This window comes from Phragmites australis, chromosome 4 (assembly GCF_958298935.1).
Source record: "Phragmites australis chromosome 4, lpPhrAust1.1, whole genome shotgun sequence".
In the NCBI taxonomy this organism is placed as follows: domain Eukaryota; kingdom Viridiplantae; phylum Streptophyta; class Magnoliopsida; order Poales; family Poaceae; genus Phragmites; species Phragmites australis.
In genome coordinates, this window is record NC_084924.1 from 47,591,524 (window position 1) to 47,613,658 (window position 22,135).

Consider the following 22,135-nt stretch of genomic DNA (forward strand, 5'->3'; position numbering starts at 1 on the left):
TTATAATACTATTACAGCATTCCCTAATACTATTATAGTACTTTCTATTTTTTTTTCATCTCTAGCAGCTACCATATTTCCTATCTTTTATTACTCTCCTCCTCCTTTTGAATCCACGGTCATCTTCTATGAACAGTGATATGGCTAGCTTTTGCCGTGCGCAAATTTACAGCCAACTCTTACCACCGCATCACTGTAGCACACAATCCGATCTATGCTAGAGGGGGATACAAAGCAGCAGATGTCACTGCCGCCTCTGCTGGAGCTGACCTAAGCATGCAGCATGCAGCTCGCTGGTGCGTCAAGACCAGCGGTAGCCGGTAGTCCAACAAAAAAATTCACCATCACAGAACCAACAGGCTCCGAGGGGATCTCTCGAGGCAGGACAGACACTCGATCTGCTCTCGTGATTCGTGTTGGGCAGATACGGATACAGCTACAAGTCAAGGGCTCTTTGCGGTTGTTCCGCGGTGCCTGAAGGCCCCTCTGGAATAGCTTAATGGGCCGGTTGCAAAGCCTAACTCTCTGGAATCGTTTGCAAAATCAATATGGTTGTGATTGCGAACGCTTATTGAGCCGAACCGGTGGGGTTTCAAGCCCATGTTCGCACGCGCACGCTCATGAGAGAAAGTGATTTATTTTAAATAGTTTTAGACTCATGTTGTTGATAATAGAAATATGATGTGCTCGTCGCTAATGGAGTCAATAGTTTTATAATTCTTTTTAGTAGATGTGTATGTATAGGTTGTAGATCTTGAATGTGTGTGATGTGTATATGTAGAATATGACGTGTGTTCAGATACTACACTTATATCTAGTACTGAGGCTAAAAAAATATATGATTGGTTGCTCGCATGTGGTGTCGCCCGTATGAATCCTATACGTAGGTTGAGGGGAAGCAGTTTTTTTTTAAAAAAAAAGAGAGTATTTGATTGGTTGTTGTTGAGAAATTTATGAAATTATAATGTTTTTATAGGCTTTCTTCGGTTGACCGGCAGGCCCTTTTGGCCTTTGTTTGGGCTGGGCCTATTCAGCTGGGAGTACAAGGGTAGGGGCGTCGGTGTAGCTAGGGTTGAGTGGATAAAAAATATATGAAAAAGAGCAGAGGAGAGCGGGCTCGAATGGTGCTGGAGGGCGCTGCTACTGCTATATGGCTAGTTTCCTTCTCGCTGTTCACCGATTGAAAATTCTCTCCGTGTTTTTGCTCTCACACCTTTATCTCTTCAGTTTTAAAGGGTTCATCTTCTGGGCTGGATCTGAGTGGAGCTCGTGCTTTGGCTCGGTGATTTAGTGCTGAAAGTGATTGGGTGAAGGAGCTTGGTTGTTGGGGCTCTTTGGTATTGTGGTTGCCAAGGCTCGACCTCACATGCTGACGCGGTGCGGTGAGGCTTTGTATCTCTATCTTTCTCACCGGACAGCGGCAAGTGTGTTGTGCCTTGTCTCATTTCTCTGTGCATTCAAGCAAATCACTTTGTGAGTATTTTACCTTTTATATATTCTATACAACAGGTTCATACTTTTGTATGCTCGAAGATGATTCATTGTTCTGAGATTGGGATTGTTTACTGAATACACTAGCTTAGCATGTGATTTCTCATGTCATCTGGTTGAAATTGGTAGTTCTAGAGGCTCAGTGGTGTGTTCCTGTTCACAGTGATACACTTGTTGATTTGGATTATCTATATACTACTTGTTATTTTTATCATTGGATTAGTGCTGCAATGAGTTCTAAGTGCTCTTTACATATTTGTTTCTAGTTGGATTGCTAGTGCAAGTTGTTGTCTCTGTTCTGTGCAACTTGCTGTACAATCTTATATATGGCTCGGCAATGATTTGTATCTACTGTTTTGTTTATGAGCACTCTGATATTGAACTGTAGCACTGTCCTTGATGAGCCTTTTGAACTTTAGAATTAAATTCAGTTTATTTTGCTAGCTGAGATCTTAGAAACATTCCTCAACCAATGACTTTCTTTCTTAGACAATTAGAGAGCAGGGCATTGAAAGTCCTGGGGCCAATGGTTAATTTTTACTTAGAGCACTTTTATACATCAATGTATCTGTTGTCCAGCTTTTGAGATATACATGAATATAGAATCTGATAGTTCTGTTTTCCTGCAATTATAATCAAAGGTCATGTATACTTGGTTCATGTTGTTAAATTTTTATTTTTATACATATGGAATAATATCAATGCTCATATTATCTTATTAGATACAACAGTTGTATCTATATGGACAGGTTGAACTGGATTTATGTTTAGTTGATTAAATCTAAGGTCGCATGAGTGCATGCAATAGCTGAGATTCTGATTGGTTCCTCGCATGAAGGTGATTTTGTGACACTAATAAGTGGACCCGACTGCATGAGCGGATGCAGCAACCTGCATCCGTCGAACCAGGCTATGGAGGGAAGCTCGAATCGAGCTTCTCTCATGAGCCAGATTGCGTGTGTACATTTGCATCTGTCGGTCCAGGCCGTAACAGTGAATGCAAGCAACCAAACACACTTCTGTTTAAGATTATACGCATCCACCTAGGGATGACAATTGGACCCGTGGGTCTGGGAACCCGCGGCTTTTGAACCCGACGGGTCTGGGTTCAGATTTAGATTTTCACCCACGGGTCTGACGGGTTAGTTACCCAAAATTAATCTAGTCAGGCTCGGGTTTTCAGCTTCACCCGCAGGTTCCCACGGGTCACTTGAAATCCTAGTCCAAGACCAGCCCAACTCACCCAACATGCTAGACCTACTCACACAGCCGGCCTCCCCACATAGCTTCCCCGACACGGCAACACCTGGCCTCCCCGCGCAGCCTGGCCACCCGACCTCCCCGATGCCCAGCTGCGCCACCCAGATGTTGCGTCGCCACCCCTCCTCGCCTCACTGTTGCCCCGCCTGGCCGCTCGGGTCAACAAGCTCCTCGACCCAACAGGCATCCTGCGGATGCGGGTTCGGATCTCGATTTTCACCCGCTTGTCATTTTGGGCTCGGATCAAGTTGAAACAGTTAGGTTTCGGATCAAACGTGGTTTTGCTCCACCGGCCCTAACCCGACCCATTATCATCGCTACATCCGTCGAGCCCAGATCGATTCGTGAGGGTTGCTCTGAATCTTTACTGAACTTAAGCGTATAGAACTTAACAGATCACTGCGATTTGCAGCTCTGAAGGAGCATACAGAACTCAGGCTGCAGTCTGCTTGCTCATTGCTACAAGTCAAAACAGTACATAACACACAGGCTGTAGTAGCTCATAACACTAGAATTATCGGAAAGCTAACCTACTGAAACGAACACACATTACTACTACCATGGTAGCTTCAGAAACAACGGAAACGATGTTCAGGTTGTTGCCGACGCCAGAGACGAACGAGAAGGAGCAAACCCCGCGTAGCCCATCGCGTCGTTGCTGCTCTCTTCAGGCCCATTGCCGTCGTCCGTGTCCCACAGGAACGCGGCGTGCGCGGCGAGGACGTTGCTGCACCGCACAAAACAGGTGATCAGAATTGATCATGCCAGCGAGAGGAGGACAAGCTCGCATCAGTAAAAAAAGAAACAGATCAAAATGATGCGACTTTTTTTTGGTAGATGAAGTTATGAGATGCACCTGTCCTGCGGGGAAGCCTTGGCTGCCCGTTCGAAGTAGCTGGAGGCGCGCTCTTCGTCGCGGTGCACGTCCCAGACCAGCTTGGCGTACTCCGACAGCAGCTCCCCGTCGTCTGGGTCGGCTAGAATCGCTCGGGAGTAGTACTCCTCTGCCCTCCGGTAATCCCCTTTGACCTGAAGTTGAATGTGCAGATGCCATCAGAAATGTTGCGTCTGTTTTGCAAGATCTGAAGACCCAAATTAACAGTAGAACTACAACTGCACAATGGTCTTACAATTTGTAATAACACGTACTAGTATGAAGTGATGATAGAATTATTTTTAAGAATTATGAAGTTGTTTAGTTGGCATGTAACAACAATCAGAAAAAAAAAAAGATTGCAAGACTGAGAATGCTGCTTACCTGGTAAAGGAACTGTGCATAGTTCCTCAAGAAGAGGCCGTTGCAAGGGTCCTCCTCGATCATGTTCTTGTAATGCATCTCGATGCCGGAGCGATCCCCTCCGTTACCCGACGTCACCAAGTAACTACCGCCGCCACCGATTCCGCCGGCGCCGGCCCCGCCGTCGTCGCTCAGCAGGCCCGAGCAGAGGCGATCGATCCCGAGGCCCCTGGCCAGGAACAGCGGGTGCTCCTGGGAGTAGGTGCTGCTGCCGACAAAGTCGAACTGCCCAAAGCTCAGCTCTCGCTCCACCTCGTAGTCGTCGTCGTCCTCCTCGCCGTCCTCCGTGGAGGCGTTGCGGGCCGTGAACGACTGGATTGTCTCGAGCGCTGCCGTCCTGGCGCGCGGCGCGCACTTGCCGGACGGCGGGAGGAGGTGGGTGTGGGTGTCGTCTGCGCGGCCGGCCAGAGAGGCGAGGTTGCCCTCCGAGCTGGTGCGGCGCATGCCGCCGGCACCGTGGCCGCGCAAGCGCTCGTGGTCGGATCCGCCGCCGGCCAGGTGGCAGGAGATGGCCGGCGGGTGGTAGGCGGCCGCCGGCGACTCGGCGAAGTGGACGGCCGGGGAGGAGACCGCCGGCGAGTGGCAGCCGGACGGGTGGAGCGCGCCGAGGACCGGCGTGGAGGAGCTCCTCACAAGCATGGCTAGCTATCGCCAGTCAAGCAAGACCCCCTCTGCACAAACACTGATACGCCTCACAGGACGTCGGAGTCAGCGTGATCCAGGACCAGCTAGAGCTTGGCTTGCAGAGGCGAGGTGAGGTGAGCTTGCCGTGCGCCGGCTTCAGATGCAGTGTTGCTGGTAGCATGTGCTTGGCTGTTTAAAAGGGCCCAGACGAGCTGCATGCGTCCACGGGAAGAGGGGTGTGGCGTCGGGTGCACAGGCGAGCTAGCAGTGGAGCGATGTGGCCGTGTGGGGCGGGGCGCGCGTTGGGATTGGACGGGCTCGGCGGCGGCCGCGGCCCTCACGTTTCGTGCGGTGTGGCCGTAACTGGCCACTCCCTTTCCGGCTCGGTCTCGTGTTGGTTTCTTGCGCTTTTTTTGGAAGCCGCCTTGCGGGCGATGCGATACACATCACACATGGGGACTCACGTGATTTACGCCGGGGAGGGTTCCTTCTCTTCGCGACTGGTGCCTTGTGTTTATGATTAGATGTGAGCTGGCTAACTTATCAATTGAGCTTTCGTCCACGTCAAGGGAGCTGGGTCTTGGGAGTCTCCACCGTATCTAGGAGTGGCTCAACACGCAGTGGCTGATGCAGGGATCGAAATCCTCTTCCTATGGTGAAATCACAGATGAACAGTAGCGTGGAGTAGCGATATTGGATATGATCCGTTCACTTCAGATTTAATGGTTCAAATCAATTTGATGTCACCGACTTTACCAATTGGTGAAGTTTAGGGATCTCATTCTGATGTGGAGGATTTATTCATTTCTCTCTTTCTATTTCTTCTCTCTTTTTTTCCCTCTCTTATCTGTAGAAAAAATTGTTAGGACGGCCCACAAGAGGGACTTACTACGAAGTAGGCCCTCAGCCCCTTGGATCCGCCCCTTGCAACACGTGTTCAAGCAACACCTGACACGGGGTGCGTGTAGCTGTATGGTCTCTGTTGCTTTGGTGATTTTTTGGTTGATGCAATTGCTTTAATTTTTTGAAGCAGCTTGACACGATATCGGGAGAAAACGAGCGAATAAAAAGCGGAAAGAGATCATTTCCTTAAAATCTAAATGGATTTGCCAAAACTCAGACACCTGAAAATTTTCAAAATCTCAATGGACCCAAAACCTCAGTCACCTGGCGTGCCGGAAACATGGGCCAAAACCTTCGATGATTTGTCTTATTGGGCCCATCAACTGCACTTTCGGATGAAACAGTTGATAACAAAGATGGGCTAAGATACTGTTTCCTTTTATACGAACCTAGGGCTCATTTGGATTGCTTTGATAGATGCCCTGTCATTTTTTTGGTGTTTGACTGCTGCGACGCAGGCAAATATTTGGATAGTAGCAGCAGGTTGATGCATCCTCACGATCACCTATAGTTCTTTTTCACGCCTATACCAAACGAACTCACGGACAGCCGTTTCGTACGTTAAATAATTGGCTCATCCAACTCTTAGCAGGGCAGAGGTGGACTAAAAGCAAACGTACCGTGACCTTCAAAAGACAAGTTAGGCCCAGAGCACGTATTCTCACAACCACGCCGAATCGCAAAGCCTGCTGAAATGCTTAGATCTGTTTGGCACAATTTTTAAGTAGTTTTTTAATTAAAATCAGAAAAACTCTGCTAAACAGTAGCTTTTAGCTTTTAGTTTTTTTAAGTAACATTTGTGAGAGTGATTATCTAAAATAAACTAGAAACTGATGAGCTGAAAAAATCAGCTTCCCTGATTCACTTTCCCGCACGGAATCACTTTCAGCCACAAAATACTCTCCCAAATAATCACTCCCCGCAAAAAAATTGAATCAGAAATAGCTTATCAAACAGGCCCTCAAAGCAGCTCACGTCAGAGTGAAGTGTTAAACACTTAATTTCACCTAAAATCATGATTAGCTCTAAAGGCAGACACGTCTAATCGTTGAAGCGTGAGAACTAGCCGTTGTTCGATGACGCCATCAATCGAGGATGAGAAGCATGATCGCGTTAGTGTAGTCGATCGCCAGACGTCATCATGCAAGGGAGACGTCGACCTTCCTATGTCCTCCAGCACTAGATCGATCGGAACTAGTAGGGTTTGTTGAGGTTAAATCTATCTTAATCAATTGTTAGATGATACGAGATGGTCAGCTCCTACTTTTATATTGCGCTGGGTCACAGAAAACCAAAACCACGAGTTGTTTTTGCATCTGATCAGGACACGTGGTAGAGTTAGACTCCCTTAAAAAAAACGGACGTTGGTTAGCCTGAGATCAACACTAACATGAAGACCGGCGCATGAAATCCAAACCCTGAACCTCCCTAGCTTCCCCACCACTCAAAGAAAAATCTGCTCCATTCATGAGCAGAATACTCATGAATATTAAATACTCTATCAATATATCATTATAGATGTTCATTTATTTGGTCCCTTAGTTTATGTAATATTGTAGTATATGCGATAGTTAGCCATGCTGTTTCATTGGACGTGGAGGCTTTTATTTTTAGTCTTTTACAGTTTCAGATTTTGTAAAAAATATGTGAACAGTGAGTCTGCTGTTCAGGTTGCTAAAGATGGTATGAGTGCGATTGCATTTTTAATTCAGAATATTAGAGCATTTGTGATGGCCGTGAAGGGTTCTCCATTGCAATGGGAGGAATTCCTAAAGTGTGCTACTGAGTGTGGATTGGACACAAAGTCGGGCCTCTCACTTGATGTTTCTACTAGGTGGAATTAAACGTATACTATGTTGAGGGATGCTTTATATTACAGGGCTGCTTTTGAGAGGCTCATGTCTTGCGAACGTGGCAGGTATGAGAAAATTGCTCCTTCTTCTGCAGAATGGGAAAAGGCAAAATCTTTTATACCATGCTTGAAAAAGTTCTTTGATCTCACTGAGTTATTTTCTGGTACATTATATCCAACTGCAAACTTATTTTTCAAAAGCTTCTGTAAGATTAAGTTCTTGCTAATTGATTGGTGTCATAGTGATGATCCTACTATTATTAGCATGGCAACTTCTATGAGTTTTAAATTTGAGAAGTATTGGAAGAAGTCCAATGTTGCTCTTGCTATTGCAAGTGTTCTTGACCCTAGGTTCAAGAGAAAAATTGTAGAATTTTATTTAAGGAGGGTGTACAAAAATTCCTATCAAGATGAACTTAACAAATTTAATTGTGTTATGAGGAACATGTATGAATGCTATGCTGCTAGTAATCCTTTATCTTTAAAGAGTAAAGCACCTGCACCTTCAACAGAGGCAGATTTGTTTATGGACACGGTAGATGAGGAACTTGATAGCTACCTATATAACACACATGACCTGGATGATGATGCAAACGACTTGTATAAGTACTTGGCAGAACCACCATTAAAGGTTACCAAAGTCAATTATCATATATTTGATATTTTAGAATGGTGGAAGGGTCAGAGGGATGAATATCCTATTCTATGGCTGCTTGCTCGTGATGTGCTTGCCATGCAAGTGTCAACGGTAGCTTCGGAATCGACTTTTAGTGCTGGTGGCCGTGTTGTTGATCCATATCGTTCTCGTCTTGATCCTGAAACGGTACAAGCACTGATTTGCACTAAAGATTGGATAGTTGCAGCAAAAAAGGTGACAATTTAAACTTCTACTCATGTAAAGTCTTTACATTTTTACTAATGTACATGTCTTGATATTTCAGGTTCTAAGAATGTTTCATCATTGGTCATTGATCTTGATATTCTTGAGGGTGTTGCTAATAATCTGATGTTTGAGGTATAAAATATAAATTGTACAACTACTTCTATTTTCTGTTTTTATTTGTGCAAAATGACTTGCTGGAGATTAATTGAATAATTTTTCTATAAAACAACATGACGAAGACTTGGCAAGTGATGATGATGAGCTTGAGATTTAGCTGTAGGCCGCCAAAAAAGTGAAGAAAGAGGAAATTCAAAAGTGAAGAGTTTGTGTTGTGCTTGGTCAAATAATATTGTATGGACAAAACTTGTATGGAGACTTAGTGTTGTGCTTGTATGGAGACTTAGTGTTGTGTTTGTGACGAGGTTGTGTTGTGCTTGACTGCTTGTATTGAAACTGAAATTCTTGTGCTAAATATTTGCGCTTATATGAAATTTTTATCCTTTTACTTGTCAATTAGCAATTGTTTTATCATAAAAGATGTATTGATATACCATATACTCATGTCGATTATAGTCAATTAGTCATATTATGTATGACTTCATTAAACTAGTCGTATGTGATGTATAACTTGTGAGCTACGTTTTGGTGTTTCCGTTCAGAATTATCGATCCCCGATCGAAATCGACATATTATCGATCCGATAATATCGTTTTCAATTTTCCGATATAACCGATACCGTATTCGTTTTCAACATTACCGCTACCGATTTCGTTTAAAAAAAAATACGAAAATAAAAACGATTTTAGCGTATTCCGATCATTTCCGACCGTTTTCTATCTCCCGGTAAAAAAATCTGCTCCAAACCGCGGTCCCGCCCCCATCAGGCCATCGCAGCCAGCCGCAGTTGCCGCAAGCGTGACGCCGCGCCACCTCATGCCCGCCGCGGCCGCGGCCACGGCCACTGCAGGCGGCGACCCGGCCGTCCTCCACGCGGTCCTCGTCAAGACCGCCTCCGCCTCCCGCGCCGCCTACAACCTCCTCCTCTCCCGCTACCCGCCGTCGCTGTCGCTACCCCTGCTCTCCCGCCTCCCCTTCCACCCCAACGCCGTCTCACTCACGTCCTCCCTCGCCTCACTCTCCTCTTCCTCTCCGTCGTCCGCGCTCCCGCTGCTTCGCCGCGTCCTTGGCATATCCTCGTCCCTCCTCGCCGATGGTCCGCTCTCCTCCCTCCTCCGCTCCATGCCTCCGTCCCTAGCGCCATACGTGCACGCCCTCGCCTTCAAGCTCGCCCTCTCCTCATCACCCTTCTCCTCGTCCTGCCTTATCACTCTATACTCCCGATCCCGCTCCCCCGTGGCCGTCCGCCACCTGTTCGACGAAATCCCCGTTGCAAACCGAGACCCCGTCTGCTACTCTTCCACAATTGTTGGGCTCGCGCAGAACGGCCGATACGAGGAATCTCTGTCCGTTTTCGTCAGTAGGCGCTCCAATGCTGTTTGTTCAACCATGCACCCACTGTCCGCTGCTCTCCGGGCGGTCGCGGGGCTTGCTGCGCTGGAGCAGACTTGTGGGATTCATGCGCATGCCGTGGTGGTTGGGCTTGATGGGAATGTGGCTGTCGGGACTGCGCTGGTTGATGCTTATGGGAAGGCCGGACTCGTGGATGATTCAGGGAAGGTGTTTCAGAGGTTGGGTGATAACCAGAACTTGATCACGTGGAATGCGCTGCTGTCTGCGCACGCGCAGCAGGGAGACGTGCAAGCTGTCATTGGATTGTTTAATCAGATGGCGGAGCTGGGGTTTACGCCCGATGGGCTCACGTTCCTTGCTGTTCTCACAGCATGTAGCAATGCTGGAGCAGCAACTGAGGCTGAGTTTTGGTTGGAAGCAATGCAGTCCAAGTACAATTCGAAGCCTGGCCTTGAGCATTATACTTGCATGGTGGGTGCAATGGCACGGGTGGGGCGTCTAGAGGATGCAGAGTGTGTCGCATGTACAATGCCATGCGAGCCGGATGCAGCTGTGTGGCGCACACTTCTAATGGGCTGTGTGGTTCACCGCAAGGTTGACTTGGCAAAAGCCATGGGGCATCGGCTATTGGAGATTGACCCCAATGATGACTCAGCCTATGTCATGCTTGCCAACGCCTGCTCGGAAGCTGGGAGAAAGGATGAGGTGGCTGAGGCATGGACTGCAATGAGGGACCGGGGAGTCAGGAAAGAAGGTGGTCGGAGTTGGATTGAGGTTAGAGGGCAGGTACATGTGTTTGTTGCAAATGAAAGAAGGCATGAGCAACTGCTAGAGATATACGGCAAGTTGAATGAACTGATTCAAGAGGTAGAGAAGTTAGGGTACAAGGAGGGAGACGAGGGGTTCTGGCATCATAGTGAAAGATTGGCCCTCGCATATGGGTTGATCAGTGGTGCTGTACCATCAAGAAAGGTGTTGAGGATAGTGAAGAACTTGAGGATATGTGCTCATTGTCATGAATTCTTCAAGTATGCTAGCATGGTAATCGACAGAGTAATTGTAGTAAGGGATGTCAACAGGTATCACACGATTAAGAAAGGTGTTTGCAGTTGCGGAGACTACTGGTGAAATACTTAATTTCTGAGGATAAACTTTGGTGCCAGATAGCAAGAATCATTTCTGTGATTAACTGATTATTCGGATACAACATGATAATATAATTGTCACTCCGGAAGAAATTCTCTGCAGCATGTTCTTGGGAAAATTGCTTGTACTGGTTACCATAGGACTTAATCCCTTCCATACATGGTTGAAATTTTGAAGAGAACTTTTATTTTATGGTGTTGCATAGACACCATAACATCTTGTAGCTCATGAAACATGAATCAAGATGACAGTGATGCTATTTAGGTACAATCACTCTGGGGAACCATTTGTGCCTGCTGATTAACAGTTTGGGGTTTCTTAGTTGCCCCAGTTCAATAGTATTAATAGTTGATACTTGTTCTCATCTTGGTTCTGGTATACAATAGCTCATCCCACCCCAGCAACATAAACTGCTGAGATGAAGTACCCTTCCTCAGTTGCTCTGTAGGAGCTTATTTGATGACTGCTAAAAGCAATGAACTCTACAGCAGAAGACTTGTGGCTTTGCAGGACCGAGTGTAGTACAACAAAGGCACTATTGAAACATGTGAGATTTTGAGCAATGTTTTCTTTTGGCTTTTGTACACTACTGAATTTTCTTCACAGTAATCCTGCTATGAAATTTGGAATATGCCTATATAGATTATCAGGGAAAACATATGTTTATGGCCATCACTAGCTAATTAGTTTAAACATCTAATTAGATAGCATCCATCTTCAGTCCAACCTTGAATAATTGACATATGGTTCCCTTTTTCCCTTTTCAATAATCGCCTTAATTTGGTCTTATTTGTTAATTATGAAATTATTTACCTCTCATGCAATGTATTCTACTTAAATATAATGTTCTCAACTATTTATTCAATTATTGTCTCTTTTTCTATTTGTTAAAATGAGTGAATGGTTAATTCTCAGTGTGCTTGTTGTTTCAATTCCAGCTGGTGTCCCTGCATTATCCTCTTGAACTTGTAGAGGTGCACCGCAGTGCTAATTTTCACTGGACAGAGTATTACATTTAATGGTATTATTTGTCCTCTGCATTTTAAAGACTAAGCATTGGCCTTCCAGGGTAGCTATTGTGGCTCATATATTTAATCATGAGACAGCACCAGTGTCCAGACTTTGATGCTGCTATTTGACTGAAAACTTGAATTGTTCAGAGAAGTTTACGAGTTTTGGTCTTGAAAAGTTGTGTTACTGTTATCTAGTTCTGTATTACTTTGTGACGTAAGGTGCTGTTTGTTTTGGAGAAAATGCATGTTTTTTAAAGTTATTGCTAGCTTGATCTGCCATGCTTCACTCTGGCTTAATATGTTGCATGTGCATGTTGATTTATCATGTCTGCTGGAGTCTGAAAGCTTTGGTTCTTTACCATGCATTTGTTTTCCTTCTGTCAAACTGTCACCAAGAACAGGAAGAGATGGCTGTATAATAGTTGAAGAATTTAATAATTTGCACATATGATCCTTGTCTCATTACGAGCGTGCTGTCATTAGGAAAGATTCTTGTCGTCAATTAAGAATTCAAGAGAATTCTACTAACGGTTCCTTTTCTATGCATGTGTGAGTGAGCAGGACAAGTGGTCTATTATTTAAGATCCGAAAATCGTTCCCAGATGCAAAAAATTTGTGTGATTTGATCTCAAGAACTGCACTATAACAGTTATATCTTGTGGGTTCTGAAGTCACTATTCATTCAAGCTGCAAAGGGAAACAAGAATTTTTTTTAAGGACTAAAGGAAAACAAGAGTTAAAGAAGGAATCTGCAGACAAAAAAATTACCCCAAGCATGAGGGCTCAAGGTATGATCTATGAACTTCGTCTAGAAAAGACCATGTTTTTTCTTTGAACTAGACAGCAGTTGTTTCAAACTCAAGTGAGAGTGGCATCAGTTACATTGGATCCCAAACACTTGCATCAGCAGTTGAACATGACAAATAGAAGAGTCCAGATAGCAAGCTATGGTCGCAGTTTAGAAATCAGAGCCCAGGAGCAAGGCAGATGTTTGGGCAACGTGTGCGTTTTCCATCCTCCTAACATTACAATATAATAGTCTCATACAGCTGTTATGCCTGTAACACACTTAGCTTGATGAACGTTTCTTTCCTTCTCCCAGATTCTTTATTTAGCAGCATTGTACTTGAAAGTTGACTGTCGTGGTACATTTCCTTCTCCCCTCTTTCAGACGAGAACACTAGTTGCAAGCTGGGGAGGACTGGAGGAGCACTGGCTTGGTATTCGGCATTTGCAAACCGGTGGCTTCAGTGGGCAACAGAAGTGCAGAACGAATCTTTGATCAGATCAAACTTCGTTGCAACCACCCTGCAAAAGCAGTCGTACACATCTGCCAAGGTTGAGCGGCGCTCCGAAGTCTGAAACTCTGAATCGCATTGAAAGGGACCAACGCACTGTTGAACGGAGTTAAGGAGTGATCAGAATCCGGGTCATGTCAAAGCATCACTCACTCCCTCTTCCTCCTATCTAGAGGCAAACTGGCAAAGCATGGCGCGCGGATGGATCTTTTACCCGAGGTTTCAATGTGCAAATGCAGTAGGCCAGGAGAGTAATGCTAAGCCTGCCAGCCTCTCCTCGCTTTTCACCTACTCGTTCAATGTTTCAGTGATGAGCGAGCGAATCCTGAAGCCTCCCAGGAGCACTTGTGGCGTGGGTCATGCCTGAGAGTTGCTGAGCAAATCATTACCACCACCCTGCAGTTCCACTCGGCCGTTGCCCACTTGGTCTATGGACTGTGAGTACCCTGCCCGTCTCCGTCAGGTTCTCGCCGTCCATGTCCTGGTAATTTGCGCAAACTTGATGCTTCAGTTGACCATAAAATGCTACTCCTACTGTTGCCACCCATGTAGGCAGCGACCCAGTCACTTAAACATCTTAATTTGGTCTTGCTGCAGTGTGCGGAGACACTATCTTAGCAGAATTCATTAGTAGTTTTAGCTCCGATTATTATGTTGGGTTATGGTCCATGCATGCATGCGTCTCCGACAGCCATGCACATACACACACTTCCCCGAGGGCCCTGGAATTATGTGGGAGTGTTTTGTCCCACTAGGGTGGCAGTGGCACCATTGCACTCATCTAGGCAAAGGCAAGACCGCAAAGTACAATGATAATGGCCAGTGGGAAGAAAGTTATACCTATAAATGTGCATCGCAAGTTACCTCTCGGTAGTGAAAGTTCCATGGCCAAAAGCGAGCCCAAAGTGCCCTAGATGAACCTTGAACACCAACTGACCATCTGTGCCCCTCACTTTGTTCCTTAACACGCTTAACTTGCTTGGTACTGGTACTAGTTACTGGACTGGAGTTGAGTGGTATACAAAGGAAGGAAAAGGAGGAGTAATCAAGGAGGAAAAGATGATATGTTACACTTGGAGGTACATCTATGTTGGGGATGAGTATACGGGTCGAAAGTTAAAGGGGTCCCTTTGCACCTGGTGAGAAGTAATCGTCATGGAAAGAGGAAAGACGATCAAGTGAGAGGAAGTTTCGTGCTCAAAGGATGCCTGTTTTTTCTCTCACTTTGCTCAAAGGATGCAATTCGTGAAAGGAACGCAGGGATCGACTGGAAAAACTGCTTTTGTGGAGTAGAAAAGCGTCAGACCTTGTAACCAAGACCGACTGAGCAAGTTATTCCGTAGGGTGAAATACCGAAGTTCATTGTGCAACTTTCAGGTACCATTTGCATACCTGGAGCTCAATGTGACAAGTAAACAAGCGTTCAAGCTCCAGCAAGGTATGCTTCCCCTGGTTTGCTTCAACTAAGCTCTGCATGGTACTTCACATATGAATGTCAATTGTCACAAGCATTTTATGTCAAATCTATTAAACTACTCCATGTGCTAATTATTAAGCCGTACCAGTCACTGATCACAGCCATTGTACATAAGGTTTCTTTGCAAATGTAGCAATAATCTGCTCCCGCTTGTCTAAACAGCAGAGCAGACCGCACACCAAAAATCCGAGCCGTCTCTCTGTTTCAAACCTGTTTTCACTCTCATGGGACCTCACGGCCAGGGTTCAATTTACGACGGTAGCCGGTCAAAATTTGCGGTTACCAACCTTACCGCTCCGGTCTGGTTTCAGAAACCGAACGATAATCGAATTTGAATTAAAAAAAATTCGAAAAAATCAAAAAAAAATAAAAAAAATCCTTAAAAAAAACTAGACACGATTATGAGACCTTCTGTGAAAAAAAAAATCAAAAATAATGTCGTTTGCATCATATTCTATAGGGAGAAAATTTGAAAAAAATGAAAAAAGTTCAAGCGTGCGGCTAAGTTATTAACTCATATTAAGGAAAAGTTTAACATGCAAACACATATTTTTCTTGCGTATCACTTATCTTAAGAGGAACTTTAAAATTGATTTCACTTCATTTAGAGTTTTATTAATTTCTCTATAATTTTTACAAAGTTCACAAGCATAAAGTGAATATGTTAATAAACAGTACTGTAATTAACTTTTTCATGTCTACTATTAATTTTACTACATAAAGCATAGTGTAAATAAACTAATAAAAGTGGTTTCACTAATTTTAGAGGTGTGATGAGTCAGTTATGAATTAATCTAGTCGCAATATATTTACACAATCATGCATGTTACAATAACTAATTCATGAGTTCATGTATTTTCAGAAGACATAGGATCATGTAAGAAGACTAACAAAATTAGTTTCGTGATTTTTGGATTAGCAAAGAGTAAACTATGTATTTAACGGTTTAACAAATATATTTTCTCACGAAAAATTTTCAACTTTTTTATGAGTATAAATACTTTTATCATGTAGATCATGATACAAGTAAACCAACAAAATTTGTTTCACTTGATTTGAAACTCAGATGAATTAGTTATTGATTTTATAAGATTGAGTTAATTTTTAGGTTTTTTTGTTGAACTTCACTGAAAATCGAGAAAACTGCTTGATAAATCGAGCGGTTATCGACAATATGAAAAATTCGAGAAAATCGCTCGGTAATCGGTCCGATTCGACCGGTTACCGAGAGACGATTCTAACAAAAAATTTCACCAAATTTTAAATTTTAGCAAATGAATTTTGTTCGAATTTCAGCTGAATTTCAAACGGTTATCGTGATAATCGTGAATTTTCAATAACCACCGAGCTCGATAATCGACGGCCGGTCGGTAAGTTAAACCTCGCTCACGGCCTCACCTGCTGCTGGCGCTGGCGCTCACTCTCCCTGCAAGTCGTTTATAGTAGAAGCCAGCAACCGCTAAATTCTGAAGGCACATGCACCATGGCGGCAACACAGTCTGCATATACAGCATGCATTTGCAAGTAGGCTGTAGAGTCAAGGCTCCTCATTAGCAGGTCAAAGAAAGAGAGAAAGGTCTCTGATATTCTCATTCCTCCTCTCAGCAACGTAAACCAAATTTCAATTAAAAAACGCAAACAAAATTCCTCGGTGCTGCAAGTAATCTAGTAGTTCCTGTCTCGTAAAGCAGGAGTCTTGATTTAATAGAGATAGTTGTACCTTCTACTCAAGTAGAAATTAAACATTAGTTTTATTTTTTGTGTGTCTTATTAAGATAGATTTTTTTTAATAGTAAGCGAGTGTCTAAGACATCTTTGATGATTTTTTAAATTTTATATTCCACATCTCTAATTTTCGATAGATATTTTGTGAGTATATGCATATAGTGATATAAATGTGTGCGTACTCTTTCCAAGTTATACTCATGTTTTTTTTTTTTTAAAGTAGGAGTATCTAATGTCACGGCTGTCCATAACGAGATCTTGATGGGAGAAACAAATGTTGCGATTAAAGGAAAACAAGGACGCTTGGAAAGGGCATGAGGATCATCTGCGGCCAAGGATAGGACTGCGTGCGCCATGGCACTTGGAAACATGAGTACAGCATTACACTTAGAGATACTCGGGCAGAAATAGTGAAAAATTCCAAATATGATAGTAAGTAGGCATGCTGAGCAGCTGATAGGCCATGTAATGGTTGGCCATTGCTCTTAACTTTTCGATGGTGTTACTAGTGAAATTGTTACAAGTAAAATGAACCATAGTAATTAATTCTACATGTACTCTTGCTGTTACCAAAATAATAGTTGCGATACATTTTCTAGCTATGTTAGCAAATAATTAGCAATTACTGTTCTCCTAACCAAATAAACAAAACAAATTATGACTGCCTACCGATCACTATAATTAACTACTTAACCAAGTAAAGTTGTGTTGTTCAATAGAAAAAAAAAATGATACGAGTTTAAACTAGCAAATAAAAATATAAAATGATTAAAATTTTGCCAACAAACACAAGAGCCTTATAGAAACAAGCTTAACTAGATAACAAAAAACTGATAGCCGTTAGGGAAAGCTCTTTGTTCGTAAGTGATCAAAAACTCTGTCCTCAGAAATCGCATGTCCTTCAAACAAAAATAATTGAAAGAGGAGGTGTAGAAGATCCAAGACACGCCAAATGCCAAAGCCCCTGGTCCTTGGTCCTTTGCATCCAGATCTCGGTGCACCGTGCATACGCTGGTCCAAAACCTCCAACGCAAGTACGGCATCAAGAAAGCCCATTGGCCTCGCACAAACGAACCTATTAACTACGCATTCGAAGACTGAAATCAACTTCATGGGTTACTCCAAACTCCCTACATTTTCCCAGGCAAGCAAGCAGCAACACGCCATTGGAGCTGTCATATCAAGCACCACTTCATTCTGATATTGTTGCTTAAAGTCAAATTATTATTGGGAAGATACAAACTGAAAAAAAATTATGCCGACATGCTTACTAGGTCACTTCGATACTAAATTCAACCATTGACTGAACTTAGTAGGAATTTATAGAGCTTAGCAGCGCTTCGGGGTTTTGGAGACGGTTTCTTCAAATGCATATTTATAGGGGTTTTGAGTAAGGGGAGGTTCGTTAAAGATAATGCTTTAAAGAGATAAATTCTAGTCTTAGTTTGATACAATTTCAAAAATGCATCTATAAATATGGGTCACCCATATACATGTAACTTGTACTATTATAGTTGAGATGGTCTTTAGTGTTTTTTTCTAAGGCATTAAAATGTTTTTTCATGTTAAAATCGTGTCTCTCGTGTCCATTAATTCCAACATGAGCATTTGTAGCTGACTGATATATAATGCCAGTAGATAATTGAGATAATTTACTATGTGTCACTGAATGTTAATAAAATTCTCAATTTATGACTAAAAAATCACAATCCATTTCATACCATAATTTAATTTTTTTCATCCTTAAAATGATATTATCGTCGTAATGAAGGTGACAACAGTGGCATACAAGGGATGATGAAAATTTAAGTTTTTTCATCCCCTATATGTCACTGCTATCACCTTCGTTATGACAACGGTGGCATATAAGGGAAGGAAAAAAAATTAAGGGATGATATGGAATGTATCATGATTTTTCTAGTGAAAAATTGAGAATTTTATTAATATTTAGTGGCACACGGGGAGTTATCTCTAGATAATTACTCCAAGTCACTCTCAACAATAAAGGTAATGCAATTTCCGATTAAAAATCAACCATTCTTCTTATGCTACATCAGTATCTTTTTACGAATAACTCTCCCCCCTTCGCTACTTGTCGGTACCGGGAGCCGAAGCGAAGGAAGTATCATTTTCATTTGATTTTTTTCTTCGCTGGCACACCAAACTTTCAATCGGAGCGTGGTATAAGATTGTTTTCGTGAAGTCACTTTCTTACCCAGGAGTGTCGAAATTATTCAAACAATCTCCACTACAAGCCTCTAGTCTGTATAGTAGTATAAAAAGAAAAGCTTAGAAGCCGCTTTCTGGACAACAACATTTAGTACTTATCCTTTATCTTAAGTGGCGTCTAAACGTTAATCTGCAGACGTGTTGCTTCTAAAACCATAATCCTTGTTAACGTGAACCCCATTGCAACCAAATCTGATGAGATGAGTGATAACATCAGCATGCAACAATTTTCCTCCCCTACTCTGCACACAACATCACCTCCCTTCTCTGCCCTTCACTAGAAATACGTACTCTTTTTTATCGGCGCTTTTCTATAGCGCGGTCTTTGTTATAAACTTATGGATACGAGATGGGAGCTCGAACCCGTCGGCTCGGCTTCATCCAAAAGCGTTGCCACCAAACTTTATACTCATCTTTAGAAATACATACTTTCCCGTCCCCTTTCCCCTTAATCATGACATTACCATGGTCATTCGAAACCAATTTTAGCTTGGATAGTTTTACCTTCTATTCATTGAGGTTTGCTCTTTGTATATTTTCGCCAATCTTTAAACTCTGCACTTTTTATTTTCAGTCAGCGTCGTATGACTGCATGTGTAGATGTATACGTACGGCTATAAGTCTACTGGTGCTTTTAAGAAACAGTCTTGCAAGAACCAAAGAGGAAAAAAAATTAAAGAACAAGGCAACTGACGCCTGACGGTGGGCGAGAGCGGAGGCACCGCGAGAAGGCAAGCAGAAAGCAGTACGCTCCACAGTACACACCGCCATCACAACGGGAAGCAGAGTGGTGTGAGAGGAGTGTCGGGGAGCGGGGGCGCGCGACGCCGAGATGAGCATTCGCAGAGCTCGCTTCCTCCTCGTCGTTCTCGCCGCCGTCGGGCTCCTCCTCCACGTGCCGCCGCCGGTGTCGTGCGCCGACCTCTACGCGCTCATCTACAAGGGCTGCGCCAACCAGACCTTCCCGGGCGGTGGGCTTCCCCCCACCATCGCGGCCCTCTCCTCCGCGCTCTCCGCGCAGTCCGCCTCCGCCAAGTTCTACAAGACCTCCTCCTCCTCGGCGTCGGCGCCCTCCACCTCAGTCTTCGGCCTCTTCCAGTGCCGCGGGGACCTCTCCGGCTCCGACTGCGCCACCTGCGTCTCCCGCGCCATGTCCTCCTGGTCCGAACTCTGCGGCCCCTCCGTCGCCGCGCGGGTCCAGCTCGCCGGCTGTCTCGCGCTCTACGAGGTCTCCGGGTTCCCCCAGGTCTCCGGCATCCAGATGCTCTTCAAGACCTGCGGCACGGGGGGCGGCGGCGGGGGCGACTTCGAGATGCGTCGGGACACAGCCTTCGCGCAGCTCGAGGGAGGCGTCGCCGCCAGCACCGGCGGGTTCGTCGCCACCAGCTACCAGGCGGTGTACGCCATGGCGCAGTGCGAGGGCGAACTCTCCACGGGGGACTGCAGCCAGTGCGTCACCCAGTCTGTGCAGCACGTCGAGGTCGAGTGCGGCGGCGCCCCCTCCGGCCAGGTTTACCTCGACAAGTGCTACATTAGCTACAGCTACTACCCCCACGGCGTGCCCCATGGCGGAGGCATGGGAGGTCAGTGCGCTCTCGTGGCTTACCTAGTTAGTTCAATCTAACAAATTGGTGCCTGTGCTGTGCTTGCAAGTTCCCTTACATGTAGCATTCTGATTCGATTCCTTGTTGATCGATAGTGACTCAATCCAGTCGCGGGTATATCGATCGGGTTGAGCAAGTTTGGGGTAATGCGGCGTTGTTCTAGTGGAACCAGTCACTAACATTTTAAGGTTCGTGTGCGTGTCTAGTTTATGGTTGTGAAAGTTTTGTTGGTGGATTTGTTTGAATGTGAGTTGGTGAGATCTTGCTAGGACTCTTTGTTTAGTTGTGCTTGAGAATTGATTGATAGCTGTTGTGCTTGTGGATTGATTGATAGCGATTGCGGGGTGCCCTTTGGTTGTTCCTTTGGTTGTTTTGGGCAAATTTTTGTACATTAGTTTCCTCTCAGGTGGTCATTGTATAGATTACAACCCTTGTGTGGTCCAGAATTATAGGTAGGTTGGATCTGTGAGGGTTTCTTTTACATGTTGAGGTGGAACTTTGATTGAGATATGGCATGATCTTGTTCCTATCTTGTTTGGTTAGGTTAGTTTACTAATCGAAGGACATGGATGTGCATGTTTGCAATACCCAGGTTCTCCCTCTTTCTTTGTGGATTCGACATGTTTCTTCAGCTAATTAGGTCAGCTTAGGATATTGGACATTACTGAACCTCCATGAATCCCATTGTTTTGCTCAAGCTTTCTATGGGTACTATATTGCAGTAGGTTAGTGCAGTTCCATTTGTCTCGTTTATGCATCTGTCTATTCGGGCTTTGGTAAAAGTTGGTGTTCGCTTGCCTTTTGCCTTTCTTTTAGGATGTATCGGAGATATGCATCTATGATTGTTCCCATGATTAGACATGGTATCCCTAGTTTGATCTATCGATTTGCCTCTTCTCGTTGTGCTTCTCAGGGCAGCAGACAGGAAAGACTGTAGCCATTGTGCTTGGAGGAGCGGTAGGTCTGGGTTTCCTGGTCATCTGCTTGCTTTTCGCCAGGAGTCTGGTCAAGAAGAAGGATGGTGAGTTAGTGGAAACACAAGCACAGGAAGCACCACAGCTTTCTTGAGCTACCACTCAATCTGCATCTGCCACTGCTTCTTGTTTTCCATCTGCCCACTGTTCCTTCTTACGAAACCTGTGTACATTTCGTCCTGTGCTTGCAGATTATTGATGGGAAAGCATGGAGCATCTGGACAAAGGCATCGGGGCATGGTGTGCATTTTGATAGAAGTGTGTGTGTTTGTTTCTTCAAGGTGGTAGTGGAATACAGAGGGGATTGTTTTTTGGCTCTTCTTCCTCTGGCCATGTGAGGGTGCCATCCCCTATGATGAGTGAGGGAAAAAGATGGCGACCTGTTCAGAAAACGAAACGGTTCTGGGGGCTATTTTGGCTCACGATTAGTTGGTGGATGATCTCTGGGCTGTCACCTTTGTCTCTCCTGCGTAGGGCTCTAGGAGTACATTGATTCTCTTGTATTCATTCCCCAAAGGAAAATACTCGTAGGTGTAGGCAGAACGTATTTAGTCTTTTATTTAAGGTTTCCGGGAGCAGGTTGAGTGTCACTTGGTAGGTTTTGCTATGGAAAAATGTCCATATGTTCTGGAACCAGGTTTTAACTCTAGGTTCGGTATAAGCTGGTGATACCGGTGGTCAATTTGTCTCTGGCTTTGCTGATTGACATTGCTGACCATGAAACCACACAGCTGTGCAGCTGTTCTCTTTTGACTTGTTAAATATATTCGTCGTACATTTATGAGTGTTTGCTAGAAAACTTTGAGAAACTAAGTTAAGCTGTTTCCTGATTTGTTTATAATGAGTTATTGATAATGTTGGTCTTGAGTGGAATTTGGTTGATATGAGT

General features: G+C 44.3%; 3 protein-coding genes across 3 annotated transcripts; 2 read left to right on the forward strand and 1 right to left on the reverse strand.

Annotated features, from left to right (window-relative positions):
• Positions 1-3,176: 3,176 nt before the first annotated feature.
• LOC133916940 (uncharacterized) lies at positions 3,177-4,880 on the reverse strand. The gene is made up of 3 exons (XM_062360838.1): positions 4,010-4,880; positions 3,608-3,780; positions 3,177-3,478 (listed from the first exon to the last, which is right to left on the reverse strand). The coding sequence occupies exons 1-3, from the start codon at positions 4,685-4,687 to the stop codon at positions 3,343-3,345; spliced, it is 987 nt and encodes a 328-aa protein (XP_062216822.1). The 5' UTR covers positions 4,688-4,880; the 3' UTR covers positions 3,177-3,342.
• A 4,310-nt stretch (positions 4,881-9,190) lies between these two features.
• Positions 9,191-17,037, forward strand: LOC133916941 (pentatricopeptide repeat-containing protein At2g03880, mitochondrial-like). Its single transcript, XM_062360839.1, has 5 exons — positions 9,191-11,473; positions 11,865-12,727; positions 13,111-13,721; positions 13,835-14,675; positions 16,663-17,037. Exon 1 carries the CDS (start codon positions 9,244-9,246, stop codon positions 10,906-10,908), a length of 1,665 nt encoding a protein of 554 aa, XP_062216823.1. The 5' UTR covers positions 9,191-9,243; the 3' UTR covers positions 10,909-11,473; positions 11,865-12,727; positions 13,111-13,721; positions 13,835-14,675; positions 16,663-17,037.
• A 2,152-nt stretch (positions 17,038-19,189) lies between these two features.
• LOC133916943 (plasmodesmata-located protein 3-like) lies at positions 19,190-22,003 on the forward strand. The gene is made up of 3 exons (XM_062360840.1): positions 19,190-20,251; positions 21,186-21,293; positions 21,438-22,003. Exons 1-3 carry the CDS (start codon positions 19,501-19,503, stop codon positions 21,443-21,445), a joined length of 867 nt encoding a protein of 288 aa, XP_062216824.1. The 5' UTR covers positions 19,190-19,500; the 3' UTR covers positions 21,446-22,003.
• Positions 22,004-22,135: the final 132 nt, after the last annotated feature.

Coding starts and splice junctions, on each gene's coding strand:
- LOC133916943 (XM_062360840.1), top strand. CDS start 19,501: ATGAGCATTCGCAGAGCTCGCTTCCTCCTCGTCGTTCTCGCCGCCGTC. Junction 20,252..21,185: donor CCATGGCGGAGGCATGGGAG/GTCAGTGCGCTC, acceptor TGTGCTTCTCAG/GGCAGCAGACAGGAAAGACT.
- LOC133916940 (XM_062360838.1), bottom strand. CDS start 4,687: ATGCTTGTGAGGAGCTCCTCCACGCCGGTCCTCGGCGCGCTCCACCCG. Junction 3,781..4,009: donor ATGCACAGTTCCTTTACCAG/GTAAGCAGCATT, acceptor ATTCAACTTCAG/GTCAAAGGGGATTACCGGAG. Junction 3,479..3,607: donor AAGGCTTCCCCGCAGGACAG/GTGCATCTCATA, acceptor TGTGCGGTGCAG/CAACGTCCTCGCCGCGCACG.
- LOC133916941 (XM_062360839.1), top strand. CDS start 9,244: ATGCCCGCCGCGGCCGCGGCCACGGCCACTGCAGGCGGCGACCCGGCC.